The sequence below is a fragment of the Triplophysa rosa genome, linkage group LG8 (assembly GCF_024868665.1).
Source record: "Triplophysa rosa linkage group LG8, Trosa_1v2, whole genome shotgun sequence".
Taxonomy (NCBI): Eukaryota; Metazoa; Chordata; class Actinopteri; order Cypriniformes; family Nemacheilidae; genus Triplophysa; species Triplophysa rosa.
The window spans coordinates 1,753,576-1,767,653 of NC_079897.1; the positions used below are offsets into that span (position 1 = coordinate 1,753,576).

A 14,078-nucleotide genomic window follows, 5' to 3' on the forward strand; every position below is an offset into this window, starting at 1 on the left:
AGAGAGAGAGAGAGAGAGAGAGAGAGAGAGAGAGAGAGAGAGAGAGAGAGAGAGAGAGAGAGAGAGAGAGAGAGAGAGAGAGAGAGAGAGAGAGAGAGAGAGAGAGAGAGAGAGAGAGAGAGAGAGAGAGAGAGAGAGAGAAGAGAGAGAGAGAGAGAGAGTGAGAGGGAGAGAGAGAGAGAGAGAGAGAGAGAGAGAGAGAGAGAGAGAGAGAGAGAGAGAGAGAGAGAGAGAGAGAGAGAGAGAGAGAGAGAGAGAGAGAGAGAGAGAGAGAGAGAGAGAGAGAGAAGAGAGAGAGAGAGAGAGAAGAGAGAGAGAGAGAGAGAGAGAGAGAGAGAGAGAGAGAGAGAGAGAGAGAGAGAGAGAGAGAGAGAGAGAGAGGAGAGAGAGAGAGAGAGAGAGAGAGAGAGAGAGAGAGAGAGAGAGAGAGAGAGAGAGAGAGAGAAGAGAGAGAGAGAGAGAGAGAGAGAGAGAGAGAGAGAGTGAGAGAGAGAGAGAGAGAGAGAGAGAGAGAGAGAGAGAGAGAGAGAGAGAGAGAGAGAGAGAGAGAGAGAGAGAGAGAGAGAGAGAGAGAGAGAGAGAGAGAGAGAGAGAGAGAGAGAGAGAGAGAGAGAGAGAGAGAGAGGGAGAGAGAGAGAGAGAGAGAGAGAGAGAGAGAGAGAGAGAGAGAGAGAGAGAGAGAGAGAGAGAGAGAGAGAGAGAGAGAGAGAGAGAGAGAGAGAGAGAGAATTCCTCGGTATAAAACGAACGACTCCAGGTGCTCCTACAACCGGCATAACAAAGATCCAGGCGGCATGTTTGCATTGGTAGTTCACCGTGATTAAAGTCTTCATCCATTCGGCTTACACATTTCTAGAATATTCATTTTCTCAAGATGAGACGAGAGGAGATCAAGTGGTACTCCAAAGCGGCATATACTGTATGCTCCTTGTGAGCTGCCCATGTGTCCATCTAAACACTTATGAGCCTTCATTCTCCTTAGAAGTCAGTTGTCTATGTAAACAGAAGAAAGTCGGCATCTCAGTAGGTGTTGAAACAGAGCTTTGGTGTCTGTGTGTGACGGGCTGTGATTGTCACCGAGATGTTGGCATAAAATACACCTCACTGCTAGTGTATGGCAGTGATGCTGTGTTTGGGTATTGAGCTCCCCCTAGAGCTCCGACACAAGCAGAAACATCCAATGAAAAGGAAAAGTTTTATTACAAATCTCACTTCACTAAACAATCATGAATTTAACATCGTAAAAATACATACATGTAAAAAATACATACGTTTTCTTTAACAAAAGTAGTCCTTGTGTTGTTACACAATTCAGCAGCTGTACAATTTTAAAAAGCGGTACACAAGGAGACGCAGCACATTTATGGCCCATAGATGGGAAAATACTCTAAGCAGAAGATAAAAGTCCAAATAAGTTAATGCACACAAGCAGCTGTTCTTTCTGAAATAAAATGAGCGTATTTTCAAAATTTGCAGCAGAATCCACAGCCTTTGTTGTGACAGCAGTTACAGCAATATCTGCAGAGAGAGAGATGACTCTGACGCTTGCTTCTGAACAGAGCCTGGGGAAAGACCAGAAGAAATGAGATTTTAGTGACCTCTGACCCTAACTGCAACAGAAACGGTGTATTAGAGTATGTTACCGCGGTGAAGAGGTATTCGAAATGCTTGTGATCACTATTGTGTTTATACAGGCGGCAAAGAGAAGACACGTGGCCGTGTATGTTCAGTAAACAGCATTCGAAATAAACCAGTTACACACCACAGTGTTAAAGTGACAGTTCACCCAAAAATGAAAATTCTGTCATCATTTACTCACCCTCTTGTCATGTCAAACCTGTATGACTTTCTTTCTTCCACTGAACACACAAGAATATATTTTGAAGAATGCTGATAACCGAACAGCGGTGGCAGCCATTGACTTCTATTGTATGGACACTTAATCAATGCAAGTGAATGGCTCCCATCGCTGTTCGGTCAACGACATTTTTCAAAATATCTTCTTTTGTGTGCTGTAGAAGAAAGAAAGTCATACAGGTTTGACAAGAGGGTGAGTAAATGATGACAGAATTTTCATTTTAGGGTGAGCTGTCACTTTAATACTCGGGTGGTTGGTCAGTATTAATACTCGGGTGGTTAATAGTAAGGGTTAGGGATAATAATGAGAAATAGTAATAATGCCAAACGTCTTTAAAAGTCTACATACCAGTGGATTTCTCTGTTCCAGTGATGTTTCTGTACTGTGATGGTTTATCTGTGGAGCTTCACTCTTCACCTGATCCTCATGTACCTGCTTGTAGAAATATACAGTGAGATTTTAATTTAACAAATTACGTTTTCATGGCGTCATACATATACATCTAATCCCCCTAAATAAATCAGTTTACATATGAACAATTAATGAACGATATAAATGAATGAGGTTTCTTGGCATTTAACTATTAAAATGTTCATTAACAGGACGTTAAACATCATATGATGTAAGAATGTTTTTTTAGTGTTTTAAGGGATTATTAGAGGTTATTATGGTCATTGGAGAATTGAATTGAATTTTACATTACAAGTTGTATATAAATGTAAATGTAAATCTCTCTCTCTATATATAAATATATATATGTATATTTATTTATTTGTTTATTATTATTTTTATTATATACATACATACATACATACATACATATATATATATATATATATATATATATATATTACAAGAAATGGGTGAAAACTAATTCACCTTCAACAAGAAAGAAAGAAAGTAATGAAGGTGAAAAATGTTTTCTAAGAACATCTGATTCTTCAAAGAACCCACTTTAATTTTCTCAAAAAAATCAATGCACATTTGTAGGATCTCACCTGTGTAAAAGGACCGGCAGCAGTCTGAAGGATGCAGAAACAAACGACTATGAGCACAGCAGAGAGAAAGACACGTGTGAGCTTCATCTTCTCCTCTTCAGCGATGGTCCTTCTTCTTTCAAGTTTCTTCTTCCTCTGTAGACGTTCTGTGCACGACACGTCAATGCACACCAAACTAAAGGATGAACTACCTGTCTGAAAGTTCTAATGAAATGCTTCTTTAGGTTTATTCTCAGCTTATATTGCTTTGTCCTGTTCACTGGTTGTGACAGGCAGCGCTCTGATATTTATATTCAGCGCTCACAGCGTCACTTCTGCCCTGTGTCTCTTCCCGTCAACTTCTTACGCAACCGCGGGAATTCTGCGCAACACCACGAGAAGCGGCTTGAACATTACTAAAAGTTTCCACTTTGGCACAGTAATAAATCACATTCAACAGATCAAACAACTATGAAAGAAATAAAGATTTTAAAGATAACAAACTGAAATTTTAAATATAAAGCTTAATCAAAATATTAAAGGGATAGTTCACCTCAAAGGAAGATATTTGGAAGAATGTCAGTAACAAAACAGATCTCCTCCGTCATTGACTCCAAATGTATTTATTTTCCCAACTACGGGAGTCAATGGGGGATGAGAGCTGTTTAGTTACTGGCATTCTTACAAATATCTCCCTTTGTGTTCAGCAGAACAAAGACATTTATACAAGTTTGGAACAATCAGTAAATGATGACAGAATTGTTATTTTTGGGTGCACTATTCCTTTAATAAAACAATGAAAAGAAAATCGATTGTATCACCTCATGTATCATTCCTCGCCACAGCAGAGCAGTGCAGTGTTGGCTTGCTCACCGGGAGACTGCATTTATTTATTCATTTATTTATTAGATATTATTTATTATAATGATCTTGCTTGGTCTATAAACACCATGCACTGTGCTGTGTTTTACCTTTCTGTGTTTTTCTTATTTGCTCCTGTAAAGCTGCTTTGGAACAATGCACATTGTGAAAAGCGCTATATAAATAAAATTGAATTGAATTGAATGTAACCTCAAATAAAAATGACAAAAAATGGATCAAGCCTTTTCTTATTCATCCCAGACTGCTATTTTGTAAAGGACAAAACAAGATAATTGCATGACAAAGTGTGACGATACAGACTGGAAACGCCAGGGGTCTGTTAACATCCATATGCTGGAATGATCCGGAAATACTCTATAATTTCCTTCATAAATACCGTATTCAACATGCATTATTAATAACCGCAGACTTCATTAACACCAACTGAGCAGTGTACACACATTATACTAACTGTGTATAATTGTACAGCATCATAGACTCGTTCTGCTGTATTCTCAAGTCAAATCCATGAGGTGTGTGAGGCAGAGATAACCTTCTTTCTGCAAATGTTGACGTCGAGTCAATGTCAATAATGTCCATAATCATAAGACAGTTTGGCCTCATGCTGAATCAATAACCATTTCACTCATTGTTCCTCTTCTCTCATCAGAAGAATTTAAATTGCAGATTAAATCAGCAGAACGGAGGCAGAACATCTGCGGTCTATGATGTATTATTTTGGTAAGGATAAAATCTCCATTAAAAAAGGATCGGTCGAGGACGCATTTTTGGGAATAATGATTTCAAAATTTTGCCTGAATTATTTGAAAAGTACGATTATTATGCTCGATTTTTTTCTGAAATGTACTATTATATAAGTGCATTTCAATGAGAATATGAGCTTCCGCAGAGGCCATTGAGCTCCTGCCACGCTATGCTGTTGCTCCAGAATGTAATGCGTATTCTGTGCACGCCGTGTATATTTTCTATACGCACAGGATACACAGATGACCTAAAGCATTTGTCAAAACGCTCGGCGCACAACGGAGCAAGCAACACAGAATGCCACGTCCCATAATGCAACGCGCTCCACTTTGCCTTTCAGTGCTAGTGTGACCAATGAACCAGAAGTGACATCAGCCGCAATTTTTCACTGTCTCAGAAAACCCCACTAACATTCAAACTGTAAACTGGTTTCATACCGGTGGATTCCTTGGTTCCAGTTAAGTTTCTGTACTGTGATGGTTTCGTCTGTAGTACTTGCTCACGCTGTACCTGCAATGAGAAGTAAAAGGTGAGACTTTATAACAACAAATAACATTTCAATGACATCATACGTGAACATATCAGCGTAAACAGATCAGTATTTCACAAAAACAATGAAGAGACCATTGCAAACGTTCATTTAAGCAGCGCTTCTAGATGTATTGTGGTCATTTCAGTCCAGTGTCTGTTGAATTTCAACAAAATCAAACCTCAGGAGTGACGTAAAGTCATAAATACATCGAAATATTACAGTTGTATTGCTTAAAAGTGAATCTGAACTTGTGTTTGAGGTCTGAAAAAACACGGAGCATCTTTTCTGTTATTTTCACCTGTTTCTCCAGTTTTCATTTTCTGCAAATAAATGCAAATAGAAACAATATTTTTATTTGACATTCGGGAGAAATATTGTTAGTAGTTCACAGAATGAAACAAATATGACCATTTTACCTAAACACATACCTAGAAATAGTAAATTCAGAAAAACTGAAAATAATTTTGAAATGTTCTCCTAAGTTTTTTCTGCGGGTGTATATAATAAATCTATAGAATATTTTAACTGCATTATAAAAGTAATTTGAATGCAGCAGTCATGACAATAAAATGCATGTGAAATACAGTTATATCTTTTTCTTATGTTGCCCTTCCACACTTTACACAAAATCTGACAGATTTTCTTAACCTGTTCGTCATGGTGCTGTTACATGTTCCTTGTTTTAGGTGTTTTACCAGAAAAACATTGTTTCTCAAGAGTTTGACAGACACATTTGCACATTTGTTATTAAGAGACGCCAGCGCTATCAGCAGTGATCTTCTGGTCAAACAGACGCAGGCTCCAGCGTGACGGCTACTGTCAACCTGACAGGCGCCACAACCCCTCTCTCTCTCTCTCTGTCCCGGGCCAATGACCCCTCTGCCGCTTATTCTGTCCTCACCTACACGGATCTCATCTCTGCCTCCCGTCTGTCAGGAATTCATTCACTCGGATTTTCCCAAACAACGATTTTATAACCAAAACATGACAATCGATATAGCTTGCTAAACGTTTTTAGCCAACCACCCATTCAGAAGTCAACACAGCTTGTTTATGGAAACTGAAAAACACCATGGATGAGAAAAGCAAACATGAACATGATTTAGAGAGCAGATGAAACAAAAATCCCATAACGCCTTATCTTAAAGGGATTGTTCACCCAAAAAGGAAAATTCTGTCACGCTCATGTAATTTCATACCTGTATAAATGACTTTGTTCTAATGAACACAGAGAAAGATATTTGGAAGAATGTTGTGATTTTCAGTTCCGGGACATCATTGACTACCATAGTAGGAAGAATTAAATGGTAGTCAAAGGTGCCCGAGAACTCTTTGTTTTCCTAAATTCTTCAAAATATCTCATTATGTGTTCAACAGAACAAAAAAATACAATATTGTTTTCCTACTATGGCAGTGGATGATGTCCCAGAACTGAAAATTGCTCACATTCTTCCAAATATCTTTCTCTGTGTTCATTGGAACAAAGCAATGTATACAGGTTTGAAACAACCCGAGGGTGAGTAAATGATGACAGATTTGTCATTTTTGGATTAACTATCCCTTTAAGACGCAGGCACATAAAATAAACTAAATTAAAAATGACTAAGCGATAGCATCATTTATTCCAATTAATTTTGATAGATATTACAATCACATTTGTTATTGTAAATTCTTCGCCAAAATCTGCTTTTATGTTTACTTGTATAACGTTGTTTAACCTGTTTGTTTCTACTGCATCACTGGAAAAATCTTAGTAAAGATTACTTTTTTAACACGTTTAAAAAGGATTATTAAGTTAAATACACCAGGAAGGTGTGTTTAATGAAAACAAGGTCAATTACGATTTCATGTCGACAAGTCTAATGGTTATTCGCAAATATTATTGCAATGCTATGATTATATTAGACTTTATTTGCTATTTAAGCACTTGCGTTATTGGAAAAGGTCCAGTGTTTTTCTTTTAACCCATTTTTATTACCCCAGTTGTTGTTTTTATTTACGGTTGGCTGTTTTTTATTGGTTTGTTTGTGAAAGTACTGTATAAGGAGAAGAGGAGAAACACACACACTTGAGGTCAGTAAAAACGCCACCTCGCTGTTTCTCTACACATTAGACAACATCACCCGCTGTTTCTTTTGTTTGGATGGTAAGTGAGGTTGTGTTCTCAGAAGCAGAGGTGAGTGACGCTACTTGACCTTGTACATCTAATTGGTTTAGTCAGTGTTTTAACCCAGATTGAGCCCGGCACATGGTGCAGAGGTGTGGTGCGGCATGTGCCATTATCAAACATCTGATGGTCAAAACGTCCGCTTCAACAAACCACCGGAAAACTAAAGAGACGGATTCAATGGAGAGCAAATGTAAACTTTTACTTAATATCGGTGTCTCAGATATTTTTCCAAAAAAAATGTCTCAATGACAAATGTCTCTCTCATTCGAGTTTCAGAAGAGATGTCAACAATGAGTCCGTTTACATGCACAGTCTTAAGGTCTTTGCACATATAATCCGAAATTTGCGTTTTTTCGTATTTGGGACTCGTTTGTACGGTGTCTCTGAATTTTCAAAACACCTTTCAAAATCCTTGCTACGGATACGAAAAACGCAGAAAATCGAACCCAGTCCGAATTTTTTATGACGGACGAAAATATCGGCGGCAGTGTGTAAATGTGGTTGACACAACGTGAGGTCGTATTTATTTTTTAACGTGCGAAAATTTTGGACGCAAATTTCGGATTCTATGTGCAATACTCTGATTATTCTTAATAAGCTGATAACAAGTAGGTCATGTAAACGCGTAAAACGGTTTTCTTTTATCGGGGAAAGCTCATAAACGGCGTAAGCAAAATCCGCTCGGCAGAGGTTTTTTGCCCATTACTCTGATTTCGCGCTGCATATACTGTAAACGCCTTTACCGGTTTTCTCTCAGTTTTGTTTATGTGCGCATGTCTGACAGCGCTATAGTAAAAGTCCCAAACAGAAGTAATAGTAAAATAACGCATAAAAGTCCGCTCTCGAATCATGCAGTTGATAGAAACATCAAAATGAAGAACTATTGTTGCATATACAGGCACTGCGGACATGAGAAGAGATATAAAAATACAGCTTCTGACCGTTTTCCGCTGCATTTTTAATTCCTAAACAGACTATCGACGATGACGTCACTGCACGCGAGAAACCCGGCAAGTCTCAAACTTCCATGTGAACGCGGTTTTCTGCGTAGCCGGTTTATTACTATGCATGTAAACACGTGACTTTTATAAGCTGATTTTTGATAGATATCAGTTTATTTTGTGCAAGTAAACGCACTCAATGTGTCAAACTTAGCTCAGATTTGTCAAGTCTGCAATGAAAAGTATGTATATCTCGAACTCAAACATTTCTCATCAAATTGACCCAAATCCAGATCGCACACTTGTTTGCGTGAACACTCACAGACAGCAGCTGTAGACCTCTGATCCACTTACACCACACGCTGTCAAGTTTCGTCCGCAGACATTTTCATTTATGAGCTGATGGGAAATTAAATGTGTCAGATAATCAGATTCAAAAGTGCAACAGAATTTTCTTTTTTTTTTAATTCTTTTAGGATTTGAGATCCTATGTAGCTCAGTGGTAAGAGCATTGTGTTAACAACGCAAGGTTGTGGGTTCGATCCTCTGTATAAATGTATAGGATAATGTAATCAATGTAAGTTGCTTTAGCGTCTGCCAAATGCATAAATGTAAATGTAAAAAAATTCCAAACCAGTATAACTTTCTTTTTTCTGCAGAACACAAAAGATGTTATTTTCAAGAACGTTGATAACCGAACCACATTGACCTCCATTGACTTCAATTATATGAACACAAAACCACACGATTGAGGCGGAGTAAATGCAGGATTTTTATTTACTCTTTAACATTTTACATTTAAGAATTTGGCAGACACACGTATAGAAAAGGTAAACATATTTTCAGTTTGTGCGTTCACATGACCTTTGCTTAAAGGAACAACATAATATCACATCTTTTTCATTTCTGTTTCCTCTCATTTATTAGCTTTTTCCAGTATTGCTCTATTTCTCTAACCTATCTTCTTTTAATCTTTCATATCGCAATGATTTACCGAACGCACTCGTGCAAATTATTTGTCTGCTTTTGACCTTTTTGCATTTATTCTTGCAAAAGACAACGAAATGGCTGCCGTAAGAACAAAACTCAAAGATTTAAAAGTAAAAAAGAGGAGCTTGCTGGCTGGGTGTGAAGGCCCGCTGCATCGCCCCGTGAAGCACAGCCTCGCGTTGCAAACGGCTTCTCTCTTCAGTAAACTGAGACGCAACAAGCTCCTTTGTCGGGAAAGAGCCGAGACAGTGTTTCAACGCTAAGACGAGATGAGCGACGCTGGGGAATAGAGGCATGAAACTGTATAAATAAATAAGAACGACAAGCTCCCTGGCTGTAATCGCCCGACACAAAACCCAGCAGCCGATAGAAAGCACGGCAGAGACAGACGGCAAACAATGGTTTCTGCTGAAACGGTATTACGGTGCTGTAAAATCCATCCACGGCAACACAAAAGAGATGGGCAGCGTACGGCAGAGTTCACCGGCGGTCTGACATGAGCGTTGCGCCGCAACAATGAACTGCTTCTGAGGAACATAGTGAGATGTCGTGAGGTGTACTAAAGCGAGCGACGGCCCTAAACGCTTAAACGTCTCAGATTTTTGTGCAATAGATAGCTTTTGTGTGCTTTTCTGAGCAAAACGTTGCCTTTGAACTCGAGTGGCTGGTATTGCAGGCTCAAATCCTACAGAGTTTCACACCGTGCTATAGAAAAGACGTACAGAAGACAGTATTGTTCCTACGATCTGCAAAAACAAGGAAACTGGACAGACAATCAGAGACAGACAGACAGATGGAGACAGACAGAGAGTTTTTCAAGAAAGAAAGAAAGAAAGAAAGAAAGAGAGAAAGAAAGAAAGAAAGACAGACAGACAGACAGAGAGAGAGAGAGAGAGAGAGAGAGAGAGAGAGAGAGAGAGAGAGACAGCTGGAGACATAAGACAGACAGGCTGTTGGATAGATACATAGATGGATGGACTGTCAGACAGATAAACAGATAGAGACAGACAGATATTTCTGTGAGACAGACAGAAAGACAGACAGCTTTCATGGGTTATGGGTTCAAGCCCAGGAATTGCTCATACTTACAAATGTATAGTATAATGCAATGTAAGTCGCTTTGGATAAAAGCATCTGCCAAATGCATAAATGTCAAAGATATAAAGAAAAAACAGACCTATTGATGGACAGACAGACAGACATATAGAGAGAGAGGCAGACAGATCAATAGTCGGATGGATACATAGATGGATTGGATACATCCAGCTGGAGACAAAGACAGACAGACAGACTGATAGATACATAGATAGAGAGATAGACAGCTGGATAGATACATAGATGGAAAGATAGACAGACAGACAGACATAAATACTGATGGACAGACAGACAGAAATACTGATGGACAGACAGACAGATATGGTAGATTAATAGATAGGCAGACAGACCGACAAAGAAACACAGACAGACAGACAGAAATACTGATGGACAGACAGACAGACACCGACAGACAGAAATACTGATGGACAGACAGACAGACAGACAGACAAACAGACAGATAGACAGAGACAGACAGAAATACTGATGGACAGACAGACAGATATGGTAGATTAATAGACAGGCAGACAGACCGACAAAGAAACACAGACAGACAGACAGAAATACTGATGGACAGACAGACAGACAGAAATACTGATGGATGGATGGATGGACAGACAGACAGACCGACAAAGAAACACAGAAAGTCGAACAGAAAAATAGGTTGATAGACAGACAGACAGACACAGACAGACAGAAATACTGATGGACAGACAGACAGATATGGTAGATTAATAGACAGACAGACAGACAGAAAGTTGAACAGAAACATAGGTTGATAGACAGACAGATAGACGGACAGGCAGACAGATATGAATATAAATATAAAATATGAATCATCGTTAAATGGACATGAAGAAGAGAGGTGGTGTTTACATGTTTTTGTTGTAATCCTATAGCCGCAAACATTAGAGGCGACAGACACGCTGATGTCCTAATAGACGACGGGTCCATAGATCAGTCACGTCAAACAGAAGAGGGGACACACAGACGCCTGTCTCTATGTGTGTGTCTGACTGACTGGCTGGTCGGCTGGCGGCTGACAGACGTGCCAAAAGAGAAGACGGGAAAGAACCAGACCACAAAGTCAAGGTGAAGCAGTGATGACCTCTAAAAAAGACGAAAAACAGGTCATGAACAGATTTACAACTTAAAAATATATATCTTATAATCTATTAGTATATCGTACGATATAACATTTGTTATGATAAGTCTTAAATATTTTGGGGGGAAATTCTTCCATTTCGCAATGCATGGTAGGAATCGATGCTGCTTTATCTCCATGGTAACAAGGTCTTCTCTTATTGGTTGATGTGTCTTGAAGATTACGGCTAATGTAGTTTCTCTAAAAACAAAACAAGTTTTTTTTTTATTAAACCAAGATCAATTCACGTTTCTGGCAACACATTCCATTTCATATGATGCAGAGTTCTCTATTCTTGCCTGAGCAATCTGCAATCAAACCTTTTGTACAATGATATATTTTTATTTGATCAGTTTCACATCCCTCGTATCACGCCACGCGCTTTCATCTTACATAGCAAAGTACATTCGAATGGAATCAATATTTCAGGTCTGTTTATAATAAGTGGCTTCACATCGGGGTTTTCAAACACCCTATTAGTGTTCGTTTTTCAATAATGACCAGCTGACTGTACATCATCCTTCACTTAACAACCTCAGAGCTCACAGCACGTGTGTCATGAAGGGTTTATACCGTATCGCTAAAAATCAATTCCTCTATGGGATTTTTTTTACTTCAGCTGCGCTCTATGGAAGACGCAAGACATCCCATAAATAAACCCAATATGCTAATAACAAAACAACACTTGGCAAACTAAGTGTTAAACCCTGAGCGTCTGACATCAGATCAATGCCAGCAGACTGATGTTTGGCATCAGGATGTCTGTCTGTTGTGCAGGTCTGAGATCAGTTCTGCTCACATAGCTGAGGGTCGTTTTCAAAACGTGTGAACAACAATGATGTAAGATGAGAAGAATCGTAATGAGCGGGACATCTCTGGAGACTGCGAGAATAAATGACGTCTGAAACAAGAAAAGATATTAGCGATGCGTTCCGTCTGATAAAATCGTCCCAGATGTGAGTCAAACCTCATTTGAAGACACAATAGAGACGGTTCTGAATTGAGAGAGATTGAGTGAGACGCGACGTACCCAGAAACTCTTTGAAAGTATTATCTCGGAGGTCATTTGTGTTAGACTGGCACATCTTTAAAATATCGGAGACAATACATCAATCACGGGAGAATTACAGGAATGATTTGCATGAATTACAGTAGCCAAAAAGGGTTTAGAGAGAACCGCTAAGTATATTACTTGTGATTTTTCTGTTAATCATAAGATCAGCTTCACAATCCTTCATTGTCTCAGGGATTCATAGAAAATGGTTTTGACAGGGTCTCTGAATTAAAGGGATACTCCACCTAAATTTTGTCATGAATTACCCTCAAGTAGTTTCAAACTTGTGTACATTTCTTTGTTCTGTTGAACACAAAGAAAGACTTTAAGAAGAAAGTTAGCAACTGAGATTTCTGGGGTGGTCAAAAAATGGTACTCCAGAACTGTTTGCTTCCTAAATGCTTAAAAATACCTTCGTTTGTGTTTAACTGAACAAACAAATATCAATACAATATTACTACTATGGTGGTCAATGGTGCCCCTGAAATCTCAGTTGCTAACATTTTTCTGTTTCTATCTTTATTTTCTTAATACAGCTGCAACAAGCTTAAAGAGACAGTTAGACGCAAAAAATCATCATATACTCACTCTCTAGTTGTTCCAAATCTGTATAAATTTCTTTGTTTGGTCAAACACAGAGAAAGATATTTGTAAGAATGCTGGTAACCAAACAGTTCTTGGACCCCATTGAATACCGCAGTAGGAAAAAATACAATGGTAGTCAAAAGTGCCCCTTTGCTTTCAAGAATGCTTATAACCTGACAGATTTTGCCCCCCATTGACTCCCATAGTAGGAAAAAATACAATGGTAGTCAAAAGTGCCCCAGAACTGTTCGCTGTTCTACATTCTTCAAAATATCTTCTTTCACGTTCAACAGAACAAAAAAAATGATCAAGTAATTTTTCCTACTATGGGAGTCAATGGGGGCAAAATCTGTCTGGTTTTAAGCATTCTTCCAAATATCTTTCTCTGTGTTCATCAGAACAAAGAAATGTATACAGATTTTGAACAACTCGAAGGTGAGTAAATGACAGAATGTTCATTTTTGGGTGAATTATCTCTTTAACATGGTCAACTTGTCAAAAAAACGAGTTGAGCGTATGATGTAGTATTTCTGTGCTCGATTCAGCCCGCCAGGGTTCGTACAGGTTTCGGAAAGTTTTTTCCGAACATGAATTCCCGTTTCGTAACAAGGGTTCTTAGTCCCTTATTGGACAATTCTCCCGGAAAAGCATGCCCACACGTCATCCACCGAGCCAAAGAGCATTCCCACGCGCGAGCGTGAGAGAAAGTGCACGCCCACACGTCAACCAGCCAGCGTGAGAAAGAGCACGCCCATCAATGCCGCTTCACTAGGCTGACAGACATTTAGCTGCGTTTGTTTGTTTACTGCATTTGGGTGATGAATGTTATGTAAATGGTGGATATAACGCTGGATTTGGAGATAGTTTGAAACCGATAGATGGCATTTAAGCTCCCAGCACTAAAAGATGCCGGACATGAACCGCACGCGGTAAGTCAAATGTTTGTGTTTTGTGGGCAATCGAAGATACGAAGTATGCAATACTACTAGTACCCAAGATTAATTTGAGATTGGCGTGTGTACCTTATCTTTAATGTTAATTCTTGAACGTTACGTGATTTTGAAACAAAGTTTATTTGTTTCTAAAAGTGTCAACCGTTTTTAAAC

General features: G+C 38.9%; 1 protein-coding gene across 2 annotated transcripts; it reads right to left on the minus strand.

Moving 5' to 3' along the window:
* Nucleotides 1–1,181: 1,181 nt before the first annotated feature.
* hamp (hepcidin antimicrobial peptide) lies at nt 1,182–11,247 on the minus strand. 2 transcript variants are annotated; one of them, XM_057339637.1, is made up of 4 exons: nt 11,066–11,247; nt 2,857–4,971; nt 2,207–2,290; nt 1,182–1,562 (listed from the first exon to the last, which is right to left on the minus strand). In XM_057339637.1, exons 2-4 carry the CDS (start codon nt 2,941–2,943, stop codon nt 1,464–1,466), a joined length of 270 nt encoding a protein of 89 aa, XP_057195620.1. In that variant the 5' UTR covers nt 2,944–4,971; nt 11,066–11,247; the 3' UTR covers nt 1,182–1,463. The 2 variants fall into 2 exon arrangements, with proteins under 2 accessions (XP_057195620.1, XP_057195619.1); XM_057339636.1 differs by having other exon boundaries at nt 2,207–2,293; nt 11,066–11,240.
* Between the last annotated feature and the right edge of the window lie 2,831 nt (nt 11,248–14,078).

Coding starts and splice junctions, on each gene's coding strand:
- hamp (XM_057339636.1), bottom strand. CDS start 2,943: ATGAAGCTCACACGTGTCTTTCTCTCTGCTGTGCTCATAGTCGTTTGT. Junction 2,294..2,856: donor CTGCCGGTCCTTTTACACAG/GTGAGATCCTAC, acceptor TATTTCTACAAG/CAGGTACATGAGGATCAGGT. Junction 1,563..2,206: donor TGGAACAGAGAAATCCACTG/GTATGTAGACTT, acceptor GTCTTTCCCCAG/GCTCTGTTCAGAAGCAAGCG.